We start from the raw sequence: 25,788 nt of genomic DNA, 5'->3' as shown, positions 1-25,788 counted from the left end.
GCTGCGGGAGCGGCCCGGCGGCGCGGGGCTCGCGGGCGGCGGCCGGAACGGGTGCCGGGACGGACCTGCACGCGGCCGAACGTGACCCGAGGCGGTGGAGCACCGGCGCGTCGCGGCTCCGGTGTCGCGGTGAGCATCTGCGGCCTCCCGTCCTCCCCCTTCCTCTCAGGCCGCGGTCCAGGCGGGAGGCCAAACCCTGGGTTCCCATGACGACGCCGGGAGGGGAGGGGGGCGCTGCCTGAGGCGTCGGCCGCGCGCGCACGCGGTCTCTCGGGGCCTCGCCGGCCTCTCGGCTCCCTCAGGGACCCGGGCCCAGCCTGCGGCCTTCCTCTGGGGCAAGGCCCGAGGCCGAGCTCCCCCTGGCAGAACCGGCAAGGGGCGGCTTTTCGCGTGGCTGGGTCCTCTCAGGCGGAAAGGGGCGTCCGCCCACGCTCACCCGGTTGAGAGCTGGAGCGGCGGCCTGAGGTTTATAGGTGGTTTCTGTCGAAGGTGGAGGTCGCTCTCACAGAGGCAGATGCCCACAGCCTTCAGGTGCTTGCCCGCTGATCGCCTTTCTGCGTTGTGCTTATTTTTGTTTCACCGTTATTTTGGAATGGAAATGTCTTCCTTAGAAACTGATTGGCAACCGATTGATAAAAAAACAACACATAAGTAAATGTGCGCGGTTTGGGCTGAACTGCGGCGTGCACGAGCTCCCGAGGGGTTCCGAACACACATCCCGCTGCCCCAGGCCTTGAACCCGGCTCCCCCCTCCCCCACGGATCTGGTTCCCAGAAACCCGGATCATCTGGGTCGCGGCCCCGTTGATGCCAGAGGTCAGATACCTGATGCTCTAAGAAAGATGGAGAGGGCACAGGGGCGGGGTGGTAATCCATCTGGCAGCTCAGCCGCGATGCTGTGGCTTTGCCAGTAGAGGGGGTGGGGTCGTTTTCCGTGAATTAGATGTTCTTGCACAGGGAATAAAAGCTATTAGTAATATAGACTGTAGTTCACTGTGAACTGGCTTGGTGGGACGGTAACGTTTTTCCATGGTTTTGGATTTTTTTCTAAGTATATATGGATTTATTTGGTTCTGACTCAGGCAACATACTGTAAGGCGGTATTACTTTAATCATCTTCACATCAATATTTATGGAGTAGCCACAGGTGCCTCATCCTTTAGTAGGAGTTAATTATGCATTTATGGGTCAAATAAACATCTCCTAATGGTATGTATGTTTTTTTATATGACCAAATGTATAAATCGTTTTATATTTGTTATCTGTTCCTTAAGTACCAGCATTATTCGAAATCTATGTATTTATTTAATAGTCCAAAATGATTGTACTCTAGTTACTGAAATAGATGTGCGCAAGGCATTGTTCTAATTACCAGTAGTTATAATTGCCAGAACAATCATTATAATTTTAGAGTTAAAAGTGTGCTCAGAGATCAGCCAGTTCAGTTCAAAGGACAAAAATTGTAAACAAGAGATTGGTGGAAAAAGTAGGAAGCCACATTTTTATTATAAATGTCTATTATAAAGCAATTAATAAAATAAAATTTATACCCATTACTGAACTAGGACCAAATATCAAAATATTAAATATAAAATGGATAATATACTGTTTTCTACTATACTGCCAAACTTTGTGATTTTATTGTGTGATACATCCTATATTTTAAATTTTTTCTTTTGTACTTTAGCTTTTTCAGTATGCTCTGTGCCTCCTTTAAATTTTTATTCTTTTTATATGCTTTAACAGAGACAGATGGGGTGTGTGAAAGACTTTTAAGTATGTCTATAACTGGAAAGATTACCTCATGTGAAGTGGATTTTGTTGTTTAATTATATCTTATTCCCTTTTTCCATTTTGTTTATTTTTCACTCATCCTTTAAGTTTTGCCTTTTTTCTGGAGTCAAATTTTCAAACTTCTGCACAGATCCAGTATTCACCATTAAAAGTTAGTCACCTTCTATGTCCTTGTTATTATTTTGACATTGTTGACTCATTTGCATATGATACTAGGGTTGTTTTTTTTTTCTTTTTTGGTTAATTTAGTTGAAATAGATAAGAAAAAAACAAAGACTAATGTAACAATATCTGTATTTGAAGCAGCCAATATTAACAACTGTTAGCATTTTGTCATATTTCTTTGTGGTTTTTTTGTTACTGTTTTTGTTTTTTATATTTGAGACAGGATCTCACTCCGTTGCCTGGGCTAGAGTTCAGTGGCCTCATCACAGCTCACTGTAACCTCAGACTCCTGGTCTCAAGCCATCCTCCTGCCTCAGCCTCCCAAGTAGCTGAGACTACAGGCACATACCACCATACCTGGCTAATTTTTCTATTTTTTTTTCAGAGACAGAGTTTCACTCTGTTGCCTAGGCTGATCTCAAACTCCTGGCCTCTCCTGAGGTTATGTTCTTGCCTCAGCCTCCTAAAGTGCTAGAATTATAGACATGAGCCACCATGCTTGGCCTCTAGTGTTTTTTTTATATATAAAGAAATCAAACATTTCCAATAAAGCTCAAGTTCTTTTTCTACATACCCAATCCTACCATCCCTGACCAACTACTTATCATCATGAGTTGCTATCTGTGTTTTGTATTTTTTTAAAAATTATATATTGTATTATATGTTTTAAATTTTTAAATGTTATATCATATTGGATATCTATACTTTTTGCACTCAATATTGTTTTTAAAATCTATTTTGATTGATATTGATGGTTCTAGTCACTAGCATATTTGTTTTTTTATATAGTATTCTGTTATATGAATATATTATATTTTTTGTTCATTTAGCTTTTTTTTTTTTTTTTTTTTTTTTTTTTTTGAGACAGAGTCTCGCTTTGTTGCCCAGGCTAGAGTGAGTGCCATGGCGTCAGCCTAGCTCACAGCAACCTCAAACTCCTGGCTCAAGCGATCCTCCTGCCTCAGCCTCCCAATTAGCTGGGACTACAGGCATGTGCCACCATGCCCGGCTAATTTTTTTTTTGTATATATATTAGTTGGCCAATTAATTTCCTTCTATTTTATAGTAGAGACGGGGTCTCACTCTTGCTCAGGCTGGTTTCGAACTCCTGACCTCGAGCAATCTGCCCGCCTCGGCCTCCCAGAGAGCTAGGATTACAGGCGTGAGCCACTGCGCCCGGCCCATTTAGCTTTTGATTAATAAGATTGTTTCCAGTTTTTCATTACAATACTAAAATAAACATAGACATTCATTTGGTAAATATTTATTGAGCATCTACTATGTGCTCCATACTGTTTGCTCACAAACAGATGAAAATCTCTGCCTACATAAAGCTTTAAATACCTAGTGATGGAATTGCTAGGTCCAGAAGCATATTTAGTTTTATAAGAAACTGCCAGACTTTTTCCAAAATAGTTGTACTATTTTGTACTTTTATCAGCAATATATGAGGATTCTAGTTGCTCACATTCTCACCAATTTTAGTATTGTCAGTCTTTATCATTTAAGCCATTGTACTGGGTGTTTAGTGGTGTACTGTGAATTGAGAATTCATGCCTGCTCTTGCTTTTATAAAAAGTTTCCACAGGTATGGTGGCATGTGTGCTTGTAGTGCTAGGTACTCGGGAGGCTGAGGCCTAATCCTAGCAGTTTGAGGCAACAGTGAGCTATGATTGTGCCAGTGCACTCTGGCCTGGGTGACAGAGCAAAATGCCCACCTCTTAAACAAAAATAATCTTTTTTTTCCCCAAGGGGGAAATTCATATAACATACAGTTAACTAGTTTGAAGTGTACAATTCGGTGTTATTTATTATTTTCACAATGTTGTGAAATCACTAGCTCTCTCTAGTTTTAAAACTTTTTCATCACCCTGTAAGAAAATGCCTCCTACTCATTCATGAATCACTCGGTTTGTTCTTTTTTTTATTGCTGAGTGGTATTCCATTACATGATATATTGTTTATTCATCTGTTGATAGACATTCTAATTGTTGGCTATTATGAATAAAGCTGGAAAGAATATTTATAGGTCTTTGGGCATATGTTTTCATTTCTCTTGGGTAAATACTTAAGAGTGCATTTGTTGAGTTGTTTGCTACGTATTTATAGGAAACTGTCCAATTTTGCTCAAGTGGTTATAACATTTTATATTCTCACAGGCCATGTATGAAGATTCCAGTTGTTCCCTATCCATGCCAAAATTTTGAATTGACAAGTTGTTAGCAAATTCAGATGGGTGTGTGCTGATATCTCTTTGTGGTTTTAATTTGCATTTCCCTGATGAGCAATGATGTTGAATATCTTTTTATGTGCTTATTGGCCATTAGTATACAGTTATGTGCTGCATAATAATGTTTCAGTCAATGACAGATGGCAAGGACTGCATATATGGCAGTGGTCCCATAAGGTTGTAATACTGTACCTTTTCTATCTTTAGATTTGTTTAGACATACAAATACTTGCCACTGTGTTACAGTTGCCTACATTATTCAGTACATCAGCATGTTGTACAGGTTTGTAGCTTAGGAGTAATAGGCCACTATACCATATAGCCTAGGTGTGTAGTAGGCTTATACCATCTAGGTTTGTGTAAGTACACTCTATGATCACACAATGACAAAATCACCTAATGACACATTTCTCAAAACATATCCCTATCATTAACCACTTCGGTGCGGCACTCACCAGCCGCGAAACCTTGCCCACAGCCGGCACTCATAGTCCGCACGATAGCTTGTGCTGTGCATTAATGACAGATCTGTTTTGCTCTTGTGTGATGAGGAAAGCTTTAAAGCACTGAAAGCTTGTTTTACTTCACAGGCAGCTTTACTTGTAATGTAAATCAGAATAGGTAACATATACATATATGTTTTCATTACTTTTTTTTTAAATGTTCATAATTTTATTTTGATAAATGAAAAATTAGAAAAGTCAAGTTTTGTTATTAACGCTAAAGTCGAGGCTTGGCTGTGCGCCTTCATATCATGGCTGTTGGCTATAGTCAACGCTGTGCTATGCACTTTCATCTGTGGCTGTCGACTACAGTGGACGCTGGGCTGTGTGCATTTATCTGTGGCTGTAGACTACAATAGACGCTGGGCTGTGTGTGTTCATCTGTGGCTGTAGACTACAATGGACGCTGGGCTGTGTGCGTTCATCTGTGGCTGTTGACTATAGTTGACACTGGTACTGAAGTGGTTAAATGATGCATGACTGTATATGAGTATCTTTTGTGGTTTGCTCAATTTATCTATAAAAATGAGTTTGTCTTATTATTGAGTTGTAATTATTCTTTAGTCAGAACACAAGTCTTTGTGTGTGTGTGTGTGTGTATTATTAAAAGATTCTCCTGGGCTAATTTTTTCTATATATTTTTAGTTGGTCAATTAATTTCTTTCTGTTTTTAGTAGAGATGGGGTTTTGCTCTTGCTCAGGCTAGTTTTGAACTCCTGACCTTGAGCGATCCTCCCACCTCTACCTCCAGAGTGCTAGGATTACAGGCATGAGCCACCGCACCCAGCCTATTTGTAGTAATCATATTTAGATTTAATAGAATTAAATGCTCATTGCTAATCCTTTTTACCATTTTTCCATTTGATAAATTATTTTTAATTATATTTTAGTTGTATGGATTATGGCTTCAAATATTTTTGTTTTGTTTATTTTTTATTTGTTGTAGGAGGGGTTTGTGAGTACTATATTCCTGATTTTTGCATATATGAGAAAAACTTTTCTAGACAACCTTATTCAAATATATTGCATTGATCCTAAGGAACACCTTTTTATACCTTCATGTCTCTGAAATCATTTCTGAAATAATGATTTTTTAATGCATCTAACAATTGATGATTTGTTCCAGGCTTTCTGCCTCTCTGAAAGAAAAAAAAAAAAAAGAAAGAAAATAAAATTAGTAAAAATAATATTAAAAAAAAGAAAAAAAAAACAATTGATGATTTAAAAGCATGAATTTGCAGCTCTTTTCCTGAGAGGTACATAAAATAATGGTGTACCTTTCAAACGATGTCTGCAGTTTATGAAATATGGTAAGATAATTGCAAAATATCACTTTACCATAAAATAATTTTTATCCATAAGAATGGCAAAGATCAAAAAATTAATAATTATATGTTGGTGATTGTGGTAGATAAAAATGCTCGTACATTACTGATATGTATAAAAATTGGTACAATCTCTATGGAGGACAACATAGCAAAATGAAAAAAAATTGAAATGCATATGCCTTTTGATTCAGACATCATACCTCCAGGAATTTGTCTTATAAATATACTTGCATATATTTTATGTAATACATATATAAGTTTATTCATTACAGCATGGTTTGAAATAATAAAATCTGGAAACAGTCTAAATATCGATCAGTAATAGGTCAGTTAAATATATTATAGCACATCCATACAATGGAATGTTATATACCTATTACAATTAGATTACAACTGAGTAGAAAATTTCATGTTATATTCTTTTTTCCTCAGCATTGTACATAGTACTCACTTTTATCTATTATCTACTGTTGCTGAGGCTATGTCTGATGCCAGCAGAAATTATTTAATTTGTAGATGGCCCTATTTCTTCACCCAGATGCTGATAGCATTCTTTCTATTTTCTTAAAATTCAGCAACATTCCATGATATATCTGTCTTGCTCATTCTCTATTAATTTTCCTGGAACATGATGAGGCCTTTTAATTTTTAGTTTTATATCCTTGAATAATTTGGCTGTTCCAAATGTCTGTCCAATATATTACTTATGATAAAATCAATTGTTTGTCTTCCAATTCTGTCATCTTTATTCAAATGTAATCACTTTTACCTGACGATCTTCATTCTGAATTATTTTCTTAGACTCGTCATGCATCTTTTTTTTTTTGAGACAGAGTCTCACTCTGTCCCCCGGGCTAGAGTGCTGTAGCATCAGCCTAGCTCACAGCAGGCTCAAACTCCTGGGCTCAAGTGATCCTCCTACCTCAGCCTCCCAAGTAGCTGGGACTACAGGCTCGCACCACCATGCCCGGCTAATTTTTTCTACATATTTTTAGTTGGCCAATTAATTTCTTTCTATTTTTAGTAGACACAGGGTCTCGCTCTTGCTCAGGCTGGTTTTGAACTCCTGACCTCGAGCGATCCTCCTGCCTCGGCCTCCCAGAGTGCTAGGATTACAGGAGTGAGCCACCACGCCTGGCCTCGTCATGCCTTGGTTTTCTGAAGTGTCTTTTCTACTTGTAGTTGTTTCCAATATGGCTTCAAGTTCTGAGTAATTTTTTCTCTTTTCTTTCCTTATCTCTTTTCCTTCCTTCAGCTCTTTTCTGATCTATCATATGGTGTTATGTACTATTTATTTGCATGTACAGCAGTTTTTCTTTAAACTTTTATGGAGTTTTTAAAAATTTTTATTTTAAGAAAATATGAAAGTACGAACATTTTGGTTGCATTTTATATCTTTGCCTCGCCCTAGCAAGTTTTAGAGGTATGCCCTTCCCCTCCACAATGCTCACCACATCCCTCAGATGTGTGTCTACCCCCCCAACCCCCGAATCCCTCGTGAACACCACCACCATTTGAGCACCATAGTGTTAATCAGTCAGTACCAATTTGATGGTGAATACATGTGGATCCCATTTTTCTGATCTTTTGTCACCTCACTTTGGATAAGGGGCTTAAGCTTAATCCAGGATAATATAAGCGGTGCTAGTTCACTGTCATTTCTTATAATTGAGTAATATTCCATTGTAAACATATACCAAATTTTGATAATCCACTCATGAATTGACACGGTTATTGATTGGGTTGAATTGAATTGATTGGGTTATTTCCACATGCTTGCTATAGTGAATTGTGCTGCCATAAACATTCGGGTACAGATGTCTTTATAATAGAATATCTTATGCTCTTTTGGATAGATGCCTAATAATGCTATTGCTGGATCGAATGGTACTTCTATTTTTAGCTCTGTGAGGTATCTCCAAATTCTTTTACACAAAGGCTGTACTAATTTGCAGTCCCACCAGCAGTGTAAGAGTGTTCCTGTCTCTCCACATCCTCGCCCTCATTTGTTGTTTTGGGATTTTTTGATACAGGCCAATCTCAATGGGGTTAGGTGATATCTCATTGTGGTTTTGATTTGCATTTCTCTAATGATTAGAGATGTTGAGCATTTTTTATATGTTTGCTGGCCATTATTCCGTCTTCTTTGGAAAAGTTTCTGTTCATTTCTGTTGCCCATTTCTTGATGGAGTTGATTTTTTCTTGTTAATTCTTTTGAGTTCTGCATAGATTCTTGTTATCAGACCTTTATCAGAAGTATAGAGAGAAAATATTTTCTCCCATTCTGTAGGTTGTCTATTTTTTCTAATGATAGTTTCCTTGGCCGTGCAGAAGCTTTTTAATTTGATCAGATCCCATTTGTTTATTTTTGTTTCTGTGGTCATTACTTTGGGAGTCTTCTTCAAGAATTCTTTCCCTAGGCCAATGTCTGAAATGGTTTTCCCAACATCTTCTTCTAGGATTCTTAAAGTTTCATGCCTTAGGTTTAAGTCTGCTATCCATCTTGAGTGGATTTTTATGAGAGGTGATATGGAGCAGTTTTTTTAAGTGTTATATTTTTTTCTCTTTTTCATGTTATGTGTATTCCTCCTTTTCATGCAATTCTACTTTTTCATGTTACTTATTTTGCATGTTATTTATTGTTGAAAGGGGCAATTCTATTCTGGCCTATTCTTTGCCAAAGAATGGTGCAGGTAGAGTCATCTTAACCCCCTCCTTTTTTACATGGCAATTGTAATAACTGCCTTAGAGTCTGAGATAGACTGGATACTGATTACTATGATCTCTGTTCAGTAATTGGCTGCTTGGTGCCACAGTATTCATATGCTCTCTCTAGGCCCTTTTCCACAGTGTGTTAATCATTGGCTCCAAAGGCAAGTCACTGCTGATATATCTATGATTAGCCTATTTTGGACCTATATGCAAGGTTGACTACCAGCTTGCTGCTTCTGTTTCCCCATAGCCATGCCTTGTCTCTAGACAGGGAAAATACAAAATTTCCTGGATACTGGGAGACTTTAGGAAACCCAATACAGACTACCTCTTACCCTATTTTTCCCTCCTCCTGAGATTGGAACCAAAGGAGCTAGACAGATAGAGTTAAAAATATCAGCTTTATTATTGAGAGAGCTGTTGGAGGATATGTATGGTAGCAGTGGTCTTCTAATTCTTCTTTCCCCCATGTCTAGACCTTAGAAAGTTTGAATCTTAAGGATAGTCACACAAAGACTTTTGCCTTATACTGATTAGGTTACAAATGGTGGGTACGAGGTTAAAAAAATGGAACTGCATTCCTCAATTTGAAGACTTTTGATAAATTAGCTCTACTTAGTCAAGAAATATGGACAGGGGGATAAAAGTTCCCTTACAAATAAAGTACATGTGATTTAGTACAGTCTTAGCAATAACTATTTTAACTTCTCAGTCATTCTTATTTGTATTTACTGATTATTAATCATATTTCAAATAGGTCAGATTGCTATGTAAAGTATAGGCACTTAATGTATATTTGTTAATGAATGAATAACTCCCTTTTAGATAAGAGCTTCCAAGTGTTACATAGTAATAATGAATCAAATATAAAAAGATAAAACCAAAAAGATACAGCTGGGTTTGATAATCAAGTAGACATTTTTTTACAATAATAATTATATAAAACTAGTTATACATGTTAATGATAGTACATTTGGAAACTACAGAAAACTGTCACTCATGATTCCACTGCAGAGAAAGCCATCGTTGACATTTTGGAGTGTTTTCTACCAGTTTTTTCCCCCAGAGTTGAATCATTTATAAACTGTGATTCTTTGAGGAATGGTGATTGTGTTTGTAAGAAAATTCATGGCTTGGGAGCCAGAGTAATCAGGAGTACTACATTAATATTAAACAGCAAACGTGTCTAATGTATTTTCTTAATTGCATCAAACAGTAGTGTTATATTTAGTCAAAAGTCTTCACAGACTATTTTTCTCAAGGGGATTTCAGAGCTTCAGTTTGCACATTAACATCAGTCTGTTTTCCCTGCTTTTCAGTGATGTCACAGTAATGAGACATGATAAGTGAGTACAAAACTACTCTAAGAGAATATGGATTTGTTTTATTTTGTTGTAAGATTTAAACTCCAAATCTAGGAGATAGCTCAAAATTTTAAATATTTTATAGTGTAAAAAGGAAAAAAGTGTTCTATGTGGTGACTGTATTCAAATTTTAAAAATTACATCTTACTAGAAATAAAGGAGACTTCTATTCAAGATGGCATAGTAAGAATGGCTCTAAACTCATAGTAGTCAGGAAAAAAAGACAGCATGGCTAAATAATAAACTTGGGTAATTCAAAATCCAAAGTTGAGAGGGGATAAAGCAAAACCACAAAAAAAGAACAATGCTTGGATAATAAAACACTGTTGTGCTTGTGTTTTGACATTGCTGAAATTGGCATTACCATTACAACTTCTTTGGAATCTTGAAACTAATATTTTCCAAATGTCAAACATGGACCAGAAACAAAATAAAACACAGAGTAGTGAATGGGGCTGAAACAAATGTGCTAAGCTCTTAATAGCTACTCTGGCGGGTGCAGTGGCTCATGCCTGTAATCTCAAAGCTTTGGGAGGCTGAGGAGGCAGGATCACTTGAGGCCAGGAGTTTGAGACCTGCCTGAGCAATATAGCAAGATACTGTCTTTAGAAAAGATGTTTTAAAAAGTAGCTGAGTGTGATGGCACATTACCTGTAGTCCTAGCTACTTGGGAGGCTGAGGCAAGAGGATTGCTTGAGCCTAGGAGTTCGAAGTAATAGTGAGCTATGATCACGCCACTGCAGTACAGCCTGAGTGACAGAGCAAAAAAAGAGAAGTAGGCCCTGGTATTCTGGCATCTGGGAATTCAGTTTCTGTAGGTTGGTAGAAATTAAAGTGTTTCCCATTCAGTGTTCCTTCATCTCATCTCACTGAATAGATCAGTCAGGAACAAAAATGATATTTTGAGGCCGGGCGTGGTGGCTCACGCCTGTAATCCTAGCTCTCTGGGAGGCCGAGGCGGGCGGATTGCTCGAGGTCAGGAGTTCAAAACCAACCTGAGCAAGAGCGAGACCCCGTCTCTACTATAAATAGAAAGAAATTAATTGGCCAACTGATATATATATATAAAAAATTAGCCGGGCATGGTGGCACATGCCTGTAGTCCCAGCTACTCGGGAGGCTGAGGCAGGAGGATCGCTTGAGCCCAGGAGTTTGAGGTTGCTGTGAGCCAGGCTGACGCCACGGCACTCACTCTAGCCTGGGCAACAAAGCGAGACTCTGTCTCAAAAAAAAAAAAAAAATGATATTTTGGCTTCCAACTACCACTCTTTATTAATTTCTTAATTTGTTTAGACTAGTGCAGGGAAAAAGGATGCTGTTTATTGAGTACCCTCAGAGACTCTCAACATTTTATGCAGTGGTGGGAACATTGAGAAATAAAAGCATGGAATTTTGTGTAGTATTTAGTAAAATATATAGACAGGCATTTGGTGAGACAAGGAGGTATGCTATTTACAGTAGCTTCAAAAAACATTAAATACTTAGGAGTAAATTTAACAAAAGATGGTGACACCTATATAATAAAAACTCTAGAAAACTTTTGAGAGAAATTTTAAAAGACCCAAATAAATGCAGATCCATATGATATTCATGGATTAAAAGACTCAATAGTGTTAAGGTGCCAGACCTCCTCAAACTGGTCTACAGATTCAGAGCCATCCCAATCAAAATCCCAGAACTCTATAACTCAATATTACAAAGACAACCCAAAGTTACCACAAGTGAAAGACTTACATTTTATAATACAGGATACACAAATGGCCAATCAGCACATGAAAAAGTGCTCATCATCATTAGGCATCAGGGAAATGCACATTAAAGACACAAGGAAATACCACTACACATGATTAGAATGGATAAAACTAAAAGGACTGCAAAATTTAAATGTTGCTAATGGAAATATAAAATAGCAAGTTCTTATAAAGTTAAGTATATACCAGTCCATTGACACAGCAAATCTACTTCTAGATATTTATAAAAATATTTGTATAGGTATGTTCATTACAGCTTTATTTATAGTAGCCAAAAACTGGAAACATACAGGTACATTCATACAATGGAATACTATTCAGCAATTTAAAAAAATGGACTAACTAGGAAAAACTAAGGTGAAAAAATCAGAACACTTATTGCTTCTGAAAGAGTAGGGACTGACTAGAAAGGGATACAGGGGATCTTTCTGGGAAGTTGGAAATGTTCTATATCATATCCATTTGTCAAAAGTATATAGCTAAAAATTTCACACTTTGGGCCCTAGAGCCAAGTTTTTGCTACATGTGGCTTCACTCTGGGCACCAGCTCAGCCACCACAGAGATCTTGGCCCCATCCCAGCTCTAGACATTAACACTGTGCTAACCCTTGCTCCCATTCTCAGCTCCCCCAGCTGCTTCACAAGCATCCGCATCTTGTATTCTTTTTTTTTTTTTTGAGACAGAGTCTCACTTTGTTGCCTAGGCTAGAGTGAGTGCCGCGGGCATTAGCCTAGCTCACAGCAACCTCAAACTCCTGGGCTCAAGCAATCCTGCTGCCTCAGCCTCCCAAGTAGCTGGGACTACAGGCATGCACCACCATGCCCGGCTCATTTTTTCTATATATATTAGTTGGCCAATTAATTTCCTTCTATTTATAGTAGAGACAGGATCTCGCTCTTGCTCAGGCTGGTTTCGAACTCCTGACCTCGAGCAATCCGCCCGCCTCGGCCTCCCAGAGAGCTAGGATTACAGGCGTGAGCCACCACGCCCAGCCCGCATCTTGTATTCTATCATCACTATGGCAGTAAGGATTCCTGCATCCCAGCACCCATGCCATTACTGCCCGGGAACTCGGAGCTATAGTCCCACCACACATGCCCATGCAGGCCTCAGGCTCTGTGGTCACACCATGGGTGCTATTTATCAGGCAACAATGCCAAGAGTGATCCTCTCAGACACAGTTTCCTTGGTGGGAGAAAAATAGATCAGAGGGGTCTTAGCAGTCATTGCCACCAAGAGCCCTTATGGCTGCTATCGGTCAGTGCAATTTTCATCAACACTATACTCAGCTAACAGAGCTGCACATAGATTACACAGCTAGCACCCTCGCTGGTGCCAGAACTACTGCACCCCACCCACCAAGTTCCCTTACGTCCCTGACCACCATAAGGAAAAATCTTTCCACAGTGAAACTAGCCCATAAAGTCTGCAAAAGGTGACTGCTCCACCAAATGTGCAAACATCAGTGTAAAGCAACAAGAAATATGAAAAACCAAGGAGACATTATACCACCAAAAGAATACAATAATCTCCCAGTAGCCAACCTCAAAGAAATGGAGACATATGAACTGCCTGAAAGACTTCAAAATAATTGTTTTAACACATTAACTGCCATGTGAGTTGTATTTAACTCATGCTGCTTTTGAGCCTGGGGCCTCACGAAGCATATGTAACTCTTCATGTTGGGAGCAGCAAGAACTATTTTTCTTTTGTGTGTGTGTATATGTTTTTTGGTTTTTTGGGGGTTTTTTTATTCGTTCTCTTTTTTTAATTTTATTTTTTTATTTTTTCCCTTTTATCTTTTGTTTCTTTTCTTTTTTTTTTTTGAGACAGAGTCTCGCTTTGTTGTCCAGGCTAGAGTGAGTGCCGTGGCGTCAGCCTAGCTCACAGCAACCTCAAACTCCTGGGCTTGAGTGATCCTTCTGCCTCAGCCTCCCGAGTAGCTGGGACTACAGGCATGTACCACCATGCCCGGCTAATTTTTTTTATATATATATCAGTTGGCCAATTAATTTCTTTCTATTTATAGTAGAGACGGGGTCTCGCTCTTGCTCAGGCTGGTTTTGAACTCCTGACCTTGAGCAATCTGCCCGCCTCGGCCTCCCAAGAGCTAGGATTACAGGCGTGAGCCACAGCGCCCGGCCTTCCCTTTTATCTTTTGAAAATCTCAAAATTCTTATAATCTTGCCTTATTTGTCACTGGCTCAGGTTAGACAACTATTTTTCAAGTTGCTTATAACTCATGCACAGAAAACAATAAAAAACAAAATTTTCATTAAATTAGAAAGGATTATTTGTTTTTGACGTTTTTATTCTATTTTCATAATAAAACACCATGGCCCCAAGGAAAGAATTTTTTCTAGTGTGGCAATGTGTTAAGGAAGCTCAATGAACTTCAAGAAAATACAGAGAAACAATTCAGTGAAATCAGGATAACGATAAATGACCAATATAAGAAAGTTAACAGATAAATGATTAAAAAACATCAAATTTTGGAGTTGAAGAATACCATGAATGAAATGAAAAATGCAATAGAGAGCATCAGTGACAGACTTGATCAAGCAGAAGAGTCTGTGAACTTGAAGATAGGTTATTGGCAAATATACAGTCAGAAAAAAGTAAAGAATGAAGAAAGTTTATAAGATTTAAAGATTATAATATGTGCTCAAAAGAGCTAATATTCTAGTTATAAGAGTTTAAAAAGGAGAAGAATGAAAGGAGTAGAAAGCTTAAATAAGTAAGTGGCAGAAATTTTTCCAAATCTTGGGAAAGACATGACTATCCAGGCGTGGGAAGGTCAAAGGTCTCCAGATTCAATCCAAACAAGACTACACTGATATATAATTAACCTGCCAAAAAATCAAAGGCAAAGAATCCTTAAAGCAGCAAGATAAAAGAAGCAAATCACATATAAAGGAGTTCCAATAAGGCAAGGAGTGGATTTCTCAGCAGAAACCTTACCGGCCAGGAGAGAGTAGGATAATAAATACAATGTGCTGAAGGAAAAAAACCTATGCCAACCAAGAATACTGTATTTGGCCAAACTGTCCTTAAGAAATGAAGGAAAGATAAAGACTTATCCAGACAAACAAAAGTTGGGAGTTCATTACCATCAGACTTATCTTACAAGAAATGCTAGTGGGAGCTCTTCAAGATGAGAGAAAAGGATGCTAATGAGTGACACAAACTCATCAAAAAGTATAAAATTTACTGGTGAAAGTAAGCACACAAACTCAGAATACCCTAATACTGTAATGGTGAGTATAAATCACATATCTTTATTATGAATGTTAAAAGGCAAAACTATTACAAATAATAGCTTATTAAGGGATGTACAATATAAAAAGATGTAAATCATGCTATCAAAACAAATACGAGAACAGGGTGGAGTAAAATTATAGAGTTATTTTATGGGATCGAAGTTAAGTTGTTAACTTTAAAATAGCCTGTTATAAGATATTTTGTGTAAGCCTCATGGTAACCACAAAGCAAAAACCTATAGTAGAAAAACAAAAGATAAAGAGTGAATCAAAACACACCAGTAGAGAGAATCATCTAATCACAAAGGAAGAAGGCAAAGAAGGAAAAAAGAAACAATGGATCTACAAAACAACCAGAAAACAATTAACAAAATGGCAGCACTAAGTCCTTACCTCTCAATAATTACTTTGAACATAATGTATTAAATTCTTCAATCAAAAGACAAAAACTAGCTGAATGGATAAAAAACCAAAAACAATAAAAAGAGACCTATGTATATGCTGTCTACAAGAGACTCACTTCAGTCTAAAAGACACACATAGGTTAAAAGTGAAAGGATGGAAAAAATCTGTGCAAATGGAAACCAAAAGAGAGTGGGGATAGATATAATTATAGGTAAAATAAGATAAAAAGGTAAAATAGACTTTGGTAAAATAGACTTTGCCTCAAAAAACTGTAAAATGAGACAAAGTCATTATATAATGACAAAGGGATTGATTCATCAAGATAATAATTTCAAATATGTGTGTACCCAACATTATAGAATCAACATATATAAATCTGAAGAGATCTAAAGAGAAACATAGACATCAATAAAATGATAGTCGGGGACTTTAATACTTCCTTTCAACAATGGACAAATCATCCAGACAAATTCAATAAGGAAACATTGGAATTGAACTATATTTTAGACCAAATAGACCTAACAAACATATGCAGAACATTTTCTTCAACTGCAGCAGAATACACATTCTTCTTAAGTGCATATGGAATGTTCTCCAGGATAGACCATATCTTAGTCCACAAAACACGTCTTATCAAATTTAAGACGACTGAAATTAAATAATTAATTACAATGATATGAAACTAGAAACGAATAGGTGGAATTTTAGAAAATTCACAAATATGTTGAAATTAAATATGTTTCTAAACAACCAATGGGTCAAGTAAGAAATTAAAAGAAAAATTTTGAAAATCTTGAAACAAAAATGGAAATACACTATACCAAAACTTAAGAGATATAGCAAAAGCAGCTTGAGGAGGGACATTTATAGCAGTTAATACCTACATCAAAAAAGAAGAAAGATCCTAAATAAACAACTAATATTATATCTCAAGGAACTAGAAAAAGAACAAACTAAGCCCAAAATTAGTAGAAGGAAGGAAATAATAAAGATCAGAGCAGAAATAAATAGAGACTAGAAAATACAAAAAAAAGCTAAGATTTGGTTTTTTTGAAAAGATAAACAAAATTGGTAAACCTTTAGCTAGACTAAGAAAAAAAGAGAACGTACTTAAATAAATAAAATCAACAATGAAAAAGGAGACATTATAACTGATACCATAGAAATACAAAGGATCATAGACTACCATGAACAATTAATTATATGGCAACAAACTGGACAAGCTAGTAGAAATAAAGTCCTAGACACATACAACCTACCAAGACTAAATCATGAGGAAATTAAAAATCTGAACAAACCAATAATGAATAAGGAAATTGAATCAGTAATAAAAAGTCTCCCATCAAAAAAACAAAAACAAAATCAAAACAAACCAACCCCAGGACATGATGCAGTCACTGCTGAATTCTATCATTTAAAGAACTAATACCAGTCCGTCTCAAATTCTTCCCAAAAATTGAGGAGGGAAAACTTCCAAACTCATCTTTTGAGGCCCTGATAGCAAAGCCAGACAAGAATACCACAAGAAAATTACATGCCAATATCCCTGGTGAACATAGATGCAAAAATCATCAACAAAATGCTAGCAAACTGAATTCAGCAGCACATTAATAGAATCACTGTGAACAAGTGGGGATTTATCCCTGGGACGGAGGATAGTTCACCATATGCAAATCAATGAATGTGATATACCACATTAACAGAATGAAAGACAAAAACGATATGATTATTCCAATAGATACAAAAAAAGACATTCAACAAAATTCAACCTCCTTTCATGACTTTTACCCCCAACAAATTAGATACAGAAGGAATGTACATGATAAAGGCCATATATGACAAGCCATAGCTAACATCATACTCAGTTGTGAAAAGTTGAGTTTTTCTCTGAGATCAGGAACAAGACAAGTATGGCCGCTTTCACCACTTTTGTTTGGCATAGTATTATATTAGAAGTCCTAGCCAGAGCAGTTAAGCAAGAGAAAGAAAGAAATGACATTCCAATTAGCAATGAAGAAGTTAAATTGTCTCTGTTTGCAGACAACATAGTCTTATATTTAGAAAACTCTAAAGACTCCACCAAAAAAACTCTTAGAAGTAACAATTTCAGTAAAGTTGCAGGGTACAAAATCAACATACAAAAGTCAGTAGCATTTCTACACACAATGAACTCTCTGAAAAAGAAATCAAGAAAACATGCTATTTTTAATAGCTGCCAAAAAATTAAAACACTTAGAATAAATTTACTTTGTAGTATTTTGTTATCTTAACTGATCAGGCCTAAGCCTGCAGTCAGTTTAGTAGACGAGATTAGCAGGTTGTCATATAATCAAACTGACCCTCATGCTGATAACAGTTATAAAATGGGATGTGGAGGGGAGAACTTGAAAGCAGTTGAAAACAACCAAAAGCAGACAGAAACTGGATGGGAAAGAAAAATTACAAGTTGGCCAGGCCCTGTAATCCTAGCACTCTGAGAGGCCTAGGCAGAAGGGTTGGGTTGAGCTCAGAAGTTTCAGACTAGCCTGAGCCAATGAGACCTCCATCTCTAGTAAAAATACAAAAATTAGCCTGGCATTGTGGTGTGCACCTGTAGTCCCAGCTACTCGGGAGGCTGAGGCAGGAGGATTGCTTGAGCCCAGGAGTTTGGAGTTTGAGGTTGCAGTGAGCTATGATGATGCCACTGCACTCTAGCCCAGGCAAAAGCAAGATTCTGTGACGAAAAGGAGAGGAAAACATTGCAAGTTTCCCTTAAGACTCTCTATGTGTCAGAACAGTATAATGCTTATATCAATTCCAAGTTCCCTATGTACCCAAGATTAAACTCTATTTCTATACCAAATTATATCCAGCCAAGTTATCCAGGATAACATAAAAGGCTCAGCAATTAAATGGTGACTAATCTATCCTGCCCAAGAATCTAGGAGGATATCCAAAGAACAATATCCAGAGGATATCTGGAAAAGTGGCCATTTGGGGGATGTTACAGTTTCTCTTTATTCTATTTTATGCTTTTTATTAAAATCTACTTTGTCTAATATTAATATCATATCCTGATTTCATTTTGTTTTGTAGTTACTTGGTATCTCTTCTACTATACCTTTTATTATTTCTATGTCATTTTGTTAGGTGGTTCTCAAATAGCATATAGTTGGATTTTGGGGTTTAATGATTTGAGATTCTTTGTATTTAAGAAGTTTGCATTTATCATACTAAATGATATTATTGTTCTTATTCTGACATTTTGGTTTATACTGTGTTGTGTTGCCTGCCTTACTCCTGTTTTTCCCACTCTGTCTTTTGCATTTGCCAAAGTTTCTCTGGCTCTTTTGTTTTGCCACTAGTAATTTGGAAATTAGATATGCTATTTTTATTTAATTAGTAATTACTTCAAAATAAAAATAAAGTGAACCAACATGAAGAATACAATAGTATCTATTTGATGTGCCTGGAAGTGATGAATGAGTCACATATTTTAGTACCTCTCTTTTGTTCCTTCTCCCACATTTCATTGGAATAATTTGGGCTTTAGAGTCACACTCTTATTATTATTTCTTCTTTTTACATCTCCTTAAGAAATACTTTTCACATTTCCATTTCCTTATATAGTCATGTTAACCATGTTAAAAATAGTTAGACATAAATTTTTATGTTTAGGGTTTACAATGTCCATCTCTATTTCTTTTATAACATCTTTCTCCCATACCTTATAAATAAAGGTCTTTATTTTTGTTGATTTATTGGATATTAAAGTATTTCTTTGAGTGATGTTTAAAGGATATGTATCTGTATCTGAATCTTTGCATATCTGAGAATATTTATTAAATGTGTGTTTGTCTTACATAACAATTATAACTATAGGAAATTTTCATAAGGAAATGATAGTAGTATATAAAGATATGTGTATAAGTCTGTTCATTTTACAGTATTATTACAAAAGCAAACATTAGAAACTAATAAACATCCATAAATAGAGATAGGTCAAATAGAATTGTTTTTAGACATAATTGCAAAATCATAAATTTTATTACCTTTGTAACCTTAAATTAGTATAAGTATCATTAATCTTTTGCCTGTTTCTTGTATAAGTTATAATATAAATTTAGTTCACACAAAGTAAACATTACCATGTTTGTGAACATTAACATCCTATTTAGTATTTTTTCAGTTTGTCAATTAGATTAAATAGCTAAATAGATATTATTGAGAAGATTTTTTAAAGAAGTTTAATTTTAGTCTATTCATTGTAGTCACTCCATGGATTCCTTTGGGCAACCCAGACAAGAAGATAACCAGTCAGTAGTCAGCAGAATGCAGAAGAAATACTGGAAAACTAAACAGGTCTTTATCAAAGCAACAGGAAAAAAAGAGGATGAGCACGTGGTGGCATCTGATGCTGAACTGGATGCTAAACTTGAGGTAAATTTGAGTATTCTGTATATGGCATATAACTGGCTGTATTTGGGACCCCAAGGGGAATTACGACAAGCTTTCACACTGAAGAGCTTATGGAGATAAATGTAAGTTTGATAATAGAATGTTTAGTTGTATCCAGCTGCCAATCAGAGCTCTGAATAGTAGATCACAATTCCCACAAACTAAGAATGTGCAAAATTGGTATTTACTAAATTAGATAAATTACGAATTAGGTAATTTCTCTGGCACATGTGTTACAGTTTTTAAGCTAAACATTAATGAATTAAATTCCCAATTGGAACCATATACTCATTATATATCATGTCATACTATTTTGTAGTACTTTGATGTAAAGTCTTATACCTCACTGAAATAAATTAATTAAAATCAAAAAGTGAATGAAGAAAAGTTAAGAGTTTTTGTTTTCTTTTTATTAAGGAATACACTTATTGAAGTGTTTCATAATGCCTTTTTTGAGTGTTTTTCATTTTAAATAAAAGAAGTAATTGCCATGAAACAACCTTAAACCTATAAATGTTTTATACTTTCAAGTAATTGGGATAATTAGAGGAGAATATCATGTAAATGAATGAAAAAGTCTGAATTTTTAAATGCAGATGAACTAATTCCATATACATACACTAATTTAAGATAAACCTTATAAATATTCCCAAGCAAGGTTCTGTTACACTTGGAATATAATCATTATATTGGCATTCTTAAAAATAAAGGTCTAGGCCGGGCGCGGTGGCTCACGCCTGTAATCCTAGCACTCTGGGAGGCCGAGGCGGGCGGATTGCTCAAGGTCAGGAGTTCAAAACCAACCTGAGCGAGACCCCGTCTCTACCATAAAAAAAATAGAAAGAAATTAATTGGCCAACTAATATATATATATATATAAAAATCAGCCGGGCATGGTGGCTTGTGCCTGTAGTCCCAGCTACTCGGGAGGCTGAGGCAGGAGGATCACTTGAGCCCAGGAGTTTGAGGTTGCTGTGAGCTAGGCTGACGCCACGGCACTCACTCTAGCCTGGGCAAGAAAGCGAGACTCTGTCTCAAAAAAAAAAAAAAAAAAAAAAAAAAAAAAATAAAGGTCTAATTGTATAGGTCTTGATCTAAGTATTTTATTCTGCAAAAAATAAACTTATATTTTGGTCATAATATGGAAATAGATAACAAATTAACAAGCTTTTACTATTTATGTTGATAAGTATTCCTCTTAGGATTCAATAACAACTGTGAAAAAATGAAGGGACTTTATTATTATAGGTGATGTATATTTTAACGTTAAGAGAACGTGTCACTATTTCTAGATATATTCCCAAGAAGTGGGAATATGTGGGAATATGTGATGTTTTTGTATTGTTTTACATTATTAGGTTATTTGTTGGTGATATATTTTATATTCAGAGTAAATTTGTCCGTTAGACAAATATTTGGAATCAACCAAGAACTTTCTCCCACACTTGTACTATTTTTTTAAGAATGAAAAATATTTTCATGGTAAAAATAAAAATCAATAGTATATAAATCTTACAAAGACTCATGGGGAAAAAACCAACCATAATCACTTCATCGTAGTAGAACTATCTTTTTTGTATTCTTTTCTAAAATCTTCTTTCATATGCATTTAAAACATGCTTTTTAAGTTGCCAAATCTGGATATCAATTTCAATTCAAACATTTCTAAATTTATATGGAAAATTGATGGTTAGTCCTCCTTTTTTTTTTTTTTTTGAGACGGAGTCTTGCTTTTTTGCCCAGGCTAGAGTGAGTGCCGTGGCGTCAGCCTAGCTCACAGCAACCTCAGACTCTTGGGCTCAAGCGATCCTCCTGCCTCAGCCTCCCGAGTAGCTGGGACTACAGGCATGCGCCACCATGCCCAGCTAATTTTTTCTATATATATTGGTTGGCCAATTAATTTCTTTCTATTTATAGTAGAGATGAGGTCTCGCTCTCGCTCAGGCTGGTTCTGAACGCCTGACCTCGAGCAATCTGCCCACCTCGGCCTCCCAGAGTGCTAGGTTTACAGGCGTGAGCCACCTTGCCCAGCCTGTTAGTCCTCCTTTAACATTTTAGTGTTTATTATCAATCTTCCTTAGGTTTGACCAAATATCAAAATAACAGTTAAGCTGCTCCACAGATAGAATATTCAGACTTTTTGATGATATTGGGAATTTATTTGATAATCAAAGGGTTAGGGCTTAATACAATATTACAACACAGTGCCAAAGTCTTTTTAAACTAGTCTCATAAAAATTCTTCATTGTAGGACTTTTTGAGAAGGAGACTATACTCTAAAACCTATGCTGGCTTGTTTTTCTGGGAAAACCTACATTTATAGATATTTATAAAGAATTATGTCATGTATATACTGTGTCCTCAACTCAAATGATCATGTGCTTAACTCTGAAATGAAAGTCTACTGGATATTTTACTTCTTTTCTGTTAGCAATTAGCAATAATAGTAATAAGGGATTAATATCTCTAGAAAATTCTAAACAAAAATAATTCAAAAGTAATTTATATTTGTTGTTGTAATGCATTATTTAATTTTTATAGTAAATTCACTGACCTGTTTTTCTCAGACCAATACTGGAGAAAAGCCAGACTCCAAGTTAACACTTCCTGAGGTTATTTACACTCTTTTCCCATCCAGTACTAACCAAGCCTGACCCTGCTTAGCTTCCAACATCAGATGACATTGGCGCGTTCAGGGTGGTATGGCCATAGACATCTATACTCTTTTCATCTGTGGTTGGTAATATTTGATGCAGTTTATATTGGATTTAACTTTTTGCTATTTAGATGGTTTGTTGCTGAGAGGAGGACAAACTCTACGGTTATTTTATTTGCTCCCATCTATTTATCACCATTTTTTTCAGCCTTCATGGGGAAAATCTAAATGTACTTTCTCCATCAGAAGTAAAACTAAAACTGAAGTATGTCATAGCCAAGGAAAATAGACATAATATTTATAAAAGAGACATAATACTTACAAAAAAATGTTACGCATTCGAAGTGCTTATAACAGATATTTTATATTTATGGTTCTTTAAATTGTCCTAATAAAATTTATATTTCAAGGTTTTCCACTCCATTCAAGAGACATGCACTGAACTTCTGAAGATAGTGGAAAAATATCAGCTGAGACTCAATGGTATGAAATCATAGATATCTGATAATTCTCATTTAAAATAAATATTAGCTTACATTTTTGAAAATGAAAGATTTAATGTAAAAGTAGCGGAACTATTTTGTGGATAGTTTCATATGGCAAAATATGAATATTTATGGTGACCTGTTCTCAAAGCCCCCAGTATCTATCTTTTTTCTTCAGTTCATCAAATCCTCTGACACAGATTCATTTTTCTGATTCTCAGTTTTCCCTTCCAGAGTCTTAAATCTATTTGCTTCCATCACATACAAACTCTCATGACCCTGACTTGCCCTTGCAGTTAACGTCCCATTCCTGTGCTCCTTTTTATAGAAAAAATTGATGTAATTATCTGCTTGCATGGTCTCCATTCCTTTCCTTCCACTTTCTCTTGTACTCATTCCAGTCAAGTTTTCATCCCCACTACTCCACCATACTTCTCTTGTCAAGTTCATGAAGAGCTAAATCCAATGGCCAGTTATGTGGCTTATCACATCATTAAACACAGTTGATTATCCTTCTTCCTTGATAGATTTCCTTCACTTGGCTTCCCTGGTTTCCCTCCTTCTGGTTATTCCTTCTCAGCATCCTGCCTTTGTTGGATTCTCCTCTAATGAATGCTTTTTTTGTGTAGCTATGTAAATTAATATCATTGCTTTATAATCTAGGCTTAAATATTATCCTATTAGAGAAACAATTCCAATAAAGCATGATCATTCAAGTATTTTTTGAGTACCTGCCATGTGCAAGGTTATGTATGTGCTTTTCCCGAGGAAATAGACACACAACTTTTTGTAACAAAACAAGAGATGATACAAATAGTATGTAATTGAGTTCAGAATAGTGATATAACCTTTAATTCCTAGGAGTGAAAAATAACTATATATTACCTCAATGGATAAAGGCAACTCCATAGATGGGAATCACGTTTAAAAGAGGGTTTATAGAAGTTGAGCATTTGGAGAAAAGAAGAGATTTGGAGTCCAGGGAATGAGCTTAAAGATTGAGAACTGCCTGCATGGGCAGAAGAGTTTGTCATTGAAACCAATGGGAGGATAAAGGAGTAAAGGAAATTTAGGGTTATATTACTAAGGATATTAAATATTGTACCAAGTGATAAAAGGCCATCCCAACCATTGGACCAAGGATGTGGTTTGATAGAAATGGAAATGTGAAGAAACACCGGCAAGTTTGTTTGATTTTGCCTTGACATCACTAGATCTTTTAGCACTCTGGTGGAGTATTTCAGGATAAGGAGGAGATACACATAAATAGATTTCATTGTGTACTTTCTCTTTGAGATTATATATAAATATATGCTTTCTTAGAGACTTGTGTTAATACATCTTCTGTTAGGAATAACATCAGTCAAATGCAGTAGGTTAGTCCGGTGCTATAAATCTTTATGGGAATCACTTGACAGGGTGAAGAACACATCAGGGTGGGTTCTCTGTAGAATTTGATAGGCAGGTCCCAACACAGAAACAGCACAAATGCAGCCTCATCTCCTGTCCTTTGTACATTGATAAAGGTATGGCTCAATGATGGTTTACGTTCAATTGATACTTGATAATGAAGTATTTCAAGTTCTCAGAGGACTTTCTGAATCATCATACACAAATGAATATTTTTTCTAGTAGTTTTCATTGAATATGTATTATGAAGTTCTGATTCATACATCTCTCAAGTAATCAGAATGTTAAATTGACATCTCCCCAAATCCCATCCAGTCTGCCTCAGGTTAGTTGTGCGTAATATAGCACATGGTTTTATTAAAGATGATACTACACAATGACAATGTGTAGACACTCTTCCTCATAACACCATCATGTTCCCCTTGGGTCGTGTCACCCTTGTAGGCATGAGAGGGGGAACAGTGGGAATGGGAGGCCAACAAGTGAGAAGGCCTGAGTTCTACCGTAGCCTTAGAGGTACCCAGGGACTTCCCTTTCAGTTTATGACTTCAATTTTTCTATCATTGAATTAGGGTGAAATTAGGCATGACATTGTTGTCATTTTGTTCACTTTAAAAGCTTATAGTTGGAACACTTTACGGGCTTTCCCTGCTTACTAGTCTTAATGTGGTTTAGGGGGTCACCTTACATTAGATCAGTATTTCTTAACGTGTGGCGAAAGACCAGTTTTTTGTTTTGTGGTTTATTATACTTTCAATCTCTTATAAACTGATACTTAAAAATGAATTTTTGGAAAAATGAAATAAAAAGGCATGAAAATATAAGCTCACGTTTAAAATTAATAGATTCAACAAATGTGAAATGCTCAGGCAAATGTGTAAAAAGTCTCTATGCAGTTATTCTCAGTTTCTTTACTTATCTTGTCATAGGCTGATAACAGAGGATTCTGGATCAACACTGGTCCACGGCCACACTTTGAGTAGCAGCGTACCAGATGACAACTTTTAGGGTTGCTGTTGCAAAATTGTGGACAGCTGTGGGTCTGGGATACTAAGCACGGGAAACTGAAGCCAGGATGGGAATCAAGAATGAGTTAACTAGTTTAAATAGGAAACAAATTGTTACTTTGTAAGAGACAATGATCCTAAAATGCATCTCTACACATTTGAAAATGCATTATTTGCGGCTTTGTTTTATTTTGTAGCTTTAAGGGTTTTCTGTCACTAAAGATTAGTCTTTCTCAAAGCAAGATCCATGCATTCACTGCATCAAAACCATCTGGAGTGCT

At 36.4% G+C, this 25,788-nt stretch overlaps 1 protein-coding gene across 4 annotated transcripts in view; it reads left to right on the top strand.

Annotated features, from left to right (window-relative positions):
- The window catches only part of ICA1L (islet cell autoantigen 1 like), a 49,327-nt gene continuing 23,539 nt past the window's right edge, over positions 1 to 25,788 (top strand). For 2 of the 4 annotated variants that reach the window (XM_076005831.1, XM_012738949.2), the window contains exons 1-3: positions 452 to 531; positions 19,763 to 19,931; positions 23,016 to 23,088. In XM_076005831.1, the coding sequence (XP_075861946.1) occupies positions 515 to 531; positions 19,763 to 19,931; positions 23,016 to 23,088 (259 nt within the window). In that variant the 5' untranslated portion in view covers positions 452 to 514. Of the gene's footprint in view, positions 130 to 451; positions 532 to 724; positions 816 to 19,762; positions 19,932 to 23,015; positions 23,089 to 25,788 lie in introns of those variants that run through there. The other 2 variants (XM_012738950.3, XM_012738951.2) reach the window with 2 other exon arrangements.

This window comes from Microcebus murinus, chromosome 8, assembly GCF_040939455.1.
Source record: "Microcebus murinus isolate Inina chromosome 8, M.murinus_Inina_mat1.0, whole genome shotgun sequence".
Classification (NCBI taxonomy): Eukaryota; Metazoa; Chordata; class Mammalia; order Primates; family Cheirogaleidae; genus Microcebus; species Microcebus murinus.
This window is presented reverse-complemented; position numbering and strand designations above follow the sequence as displayed.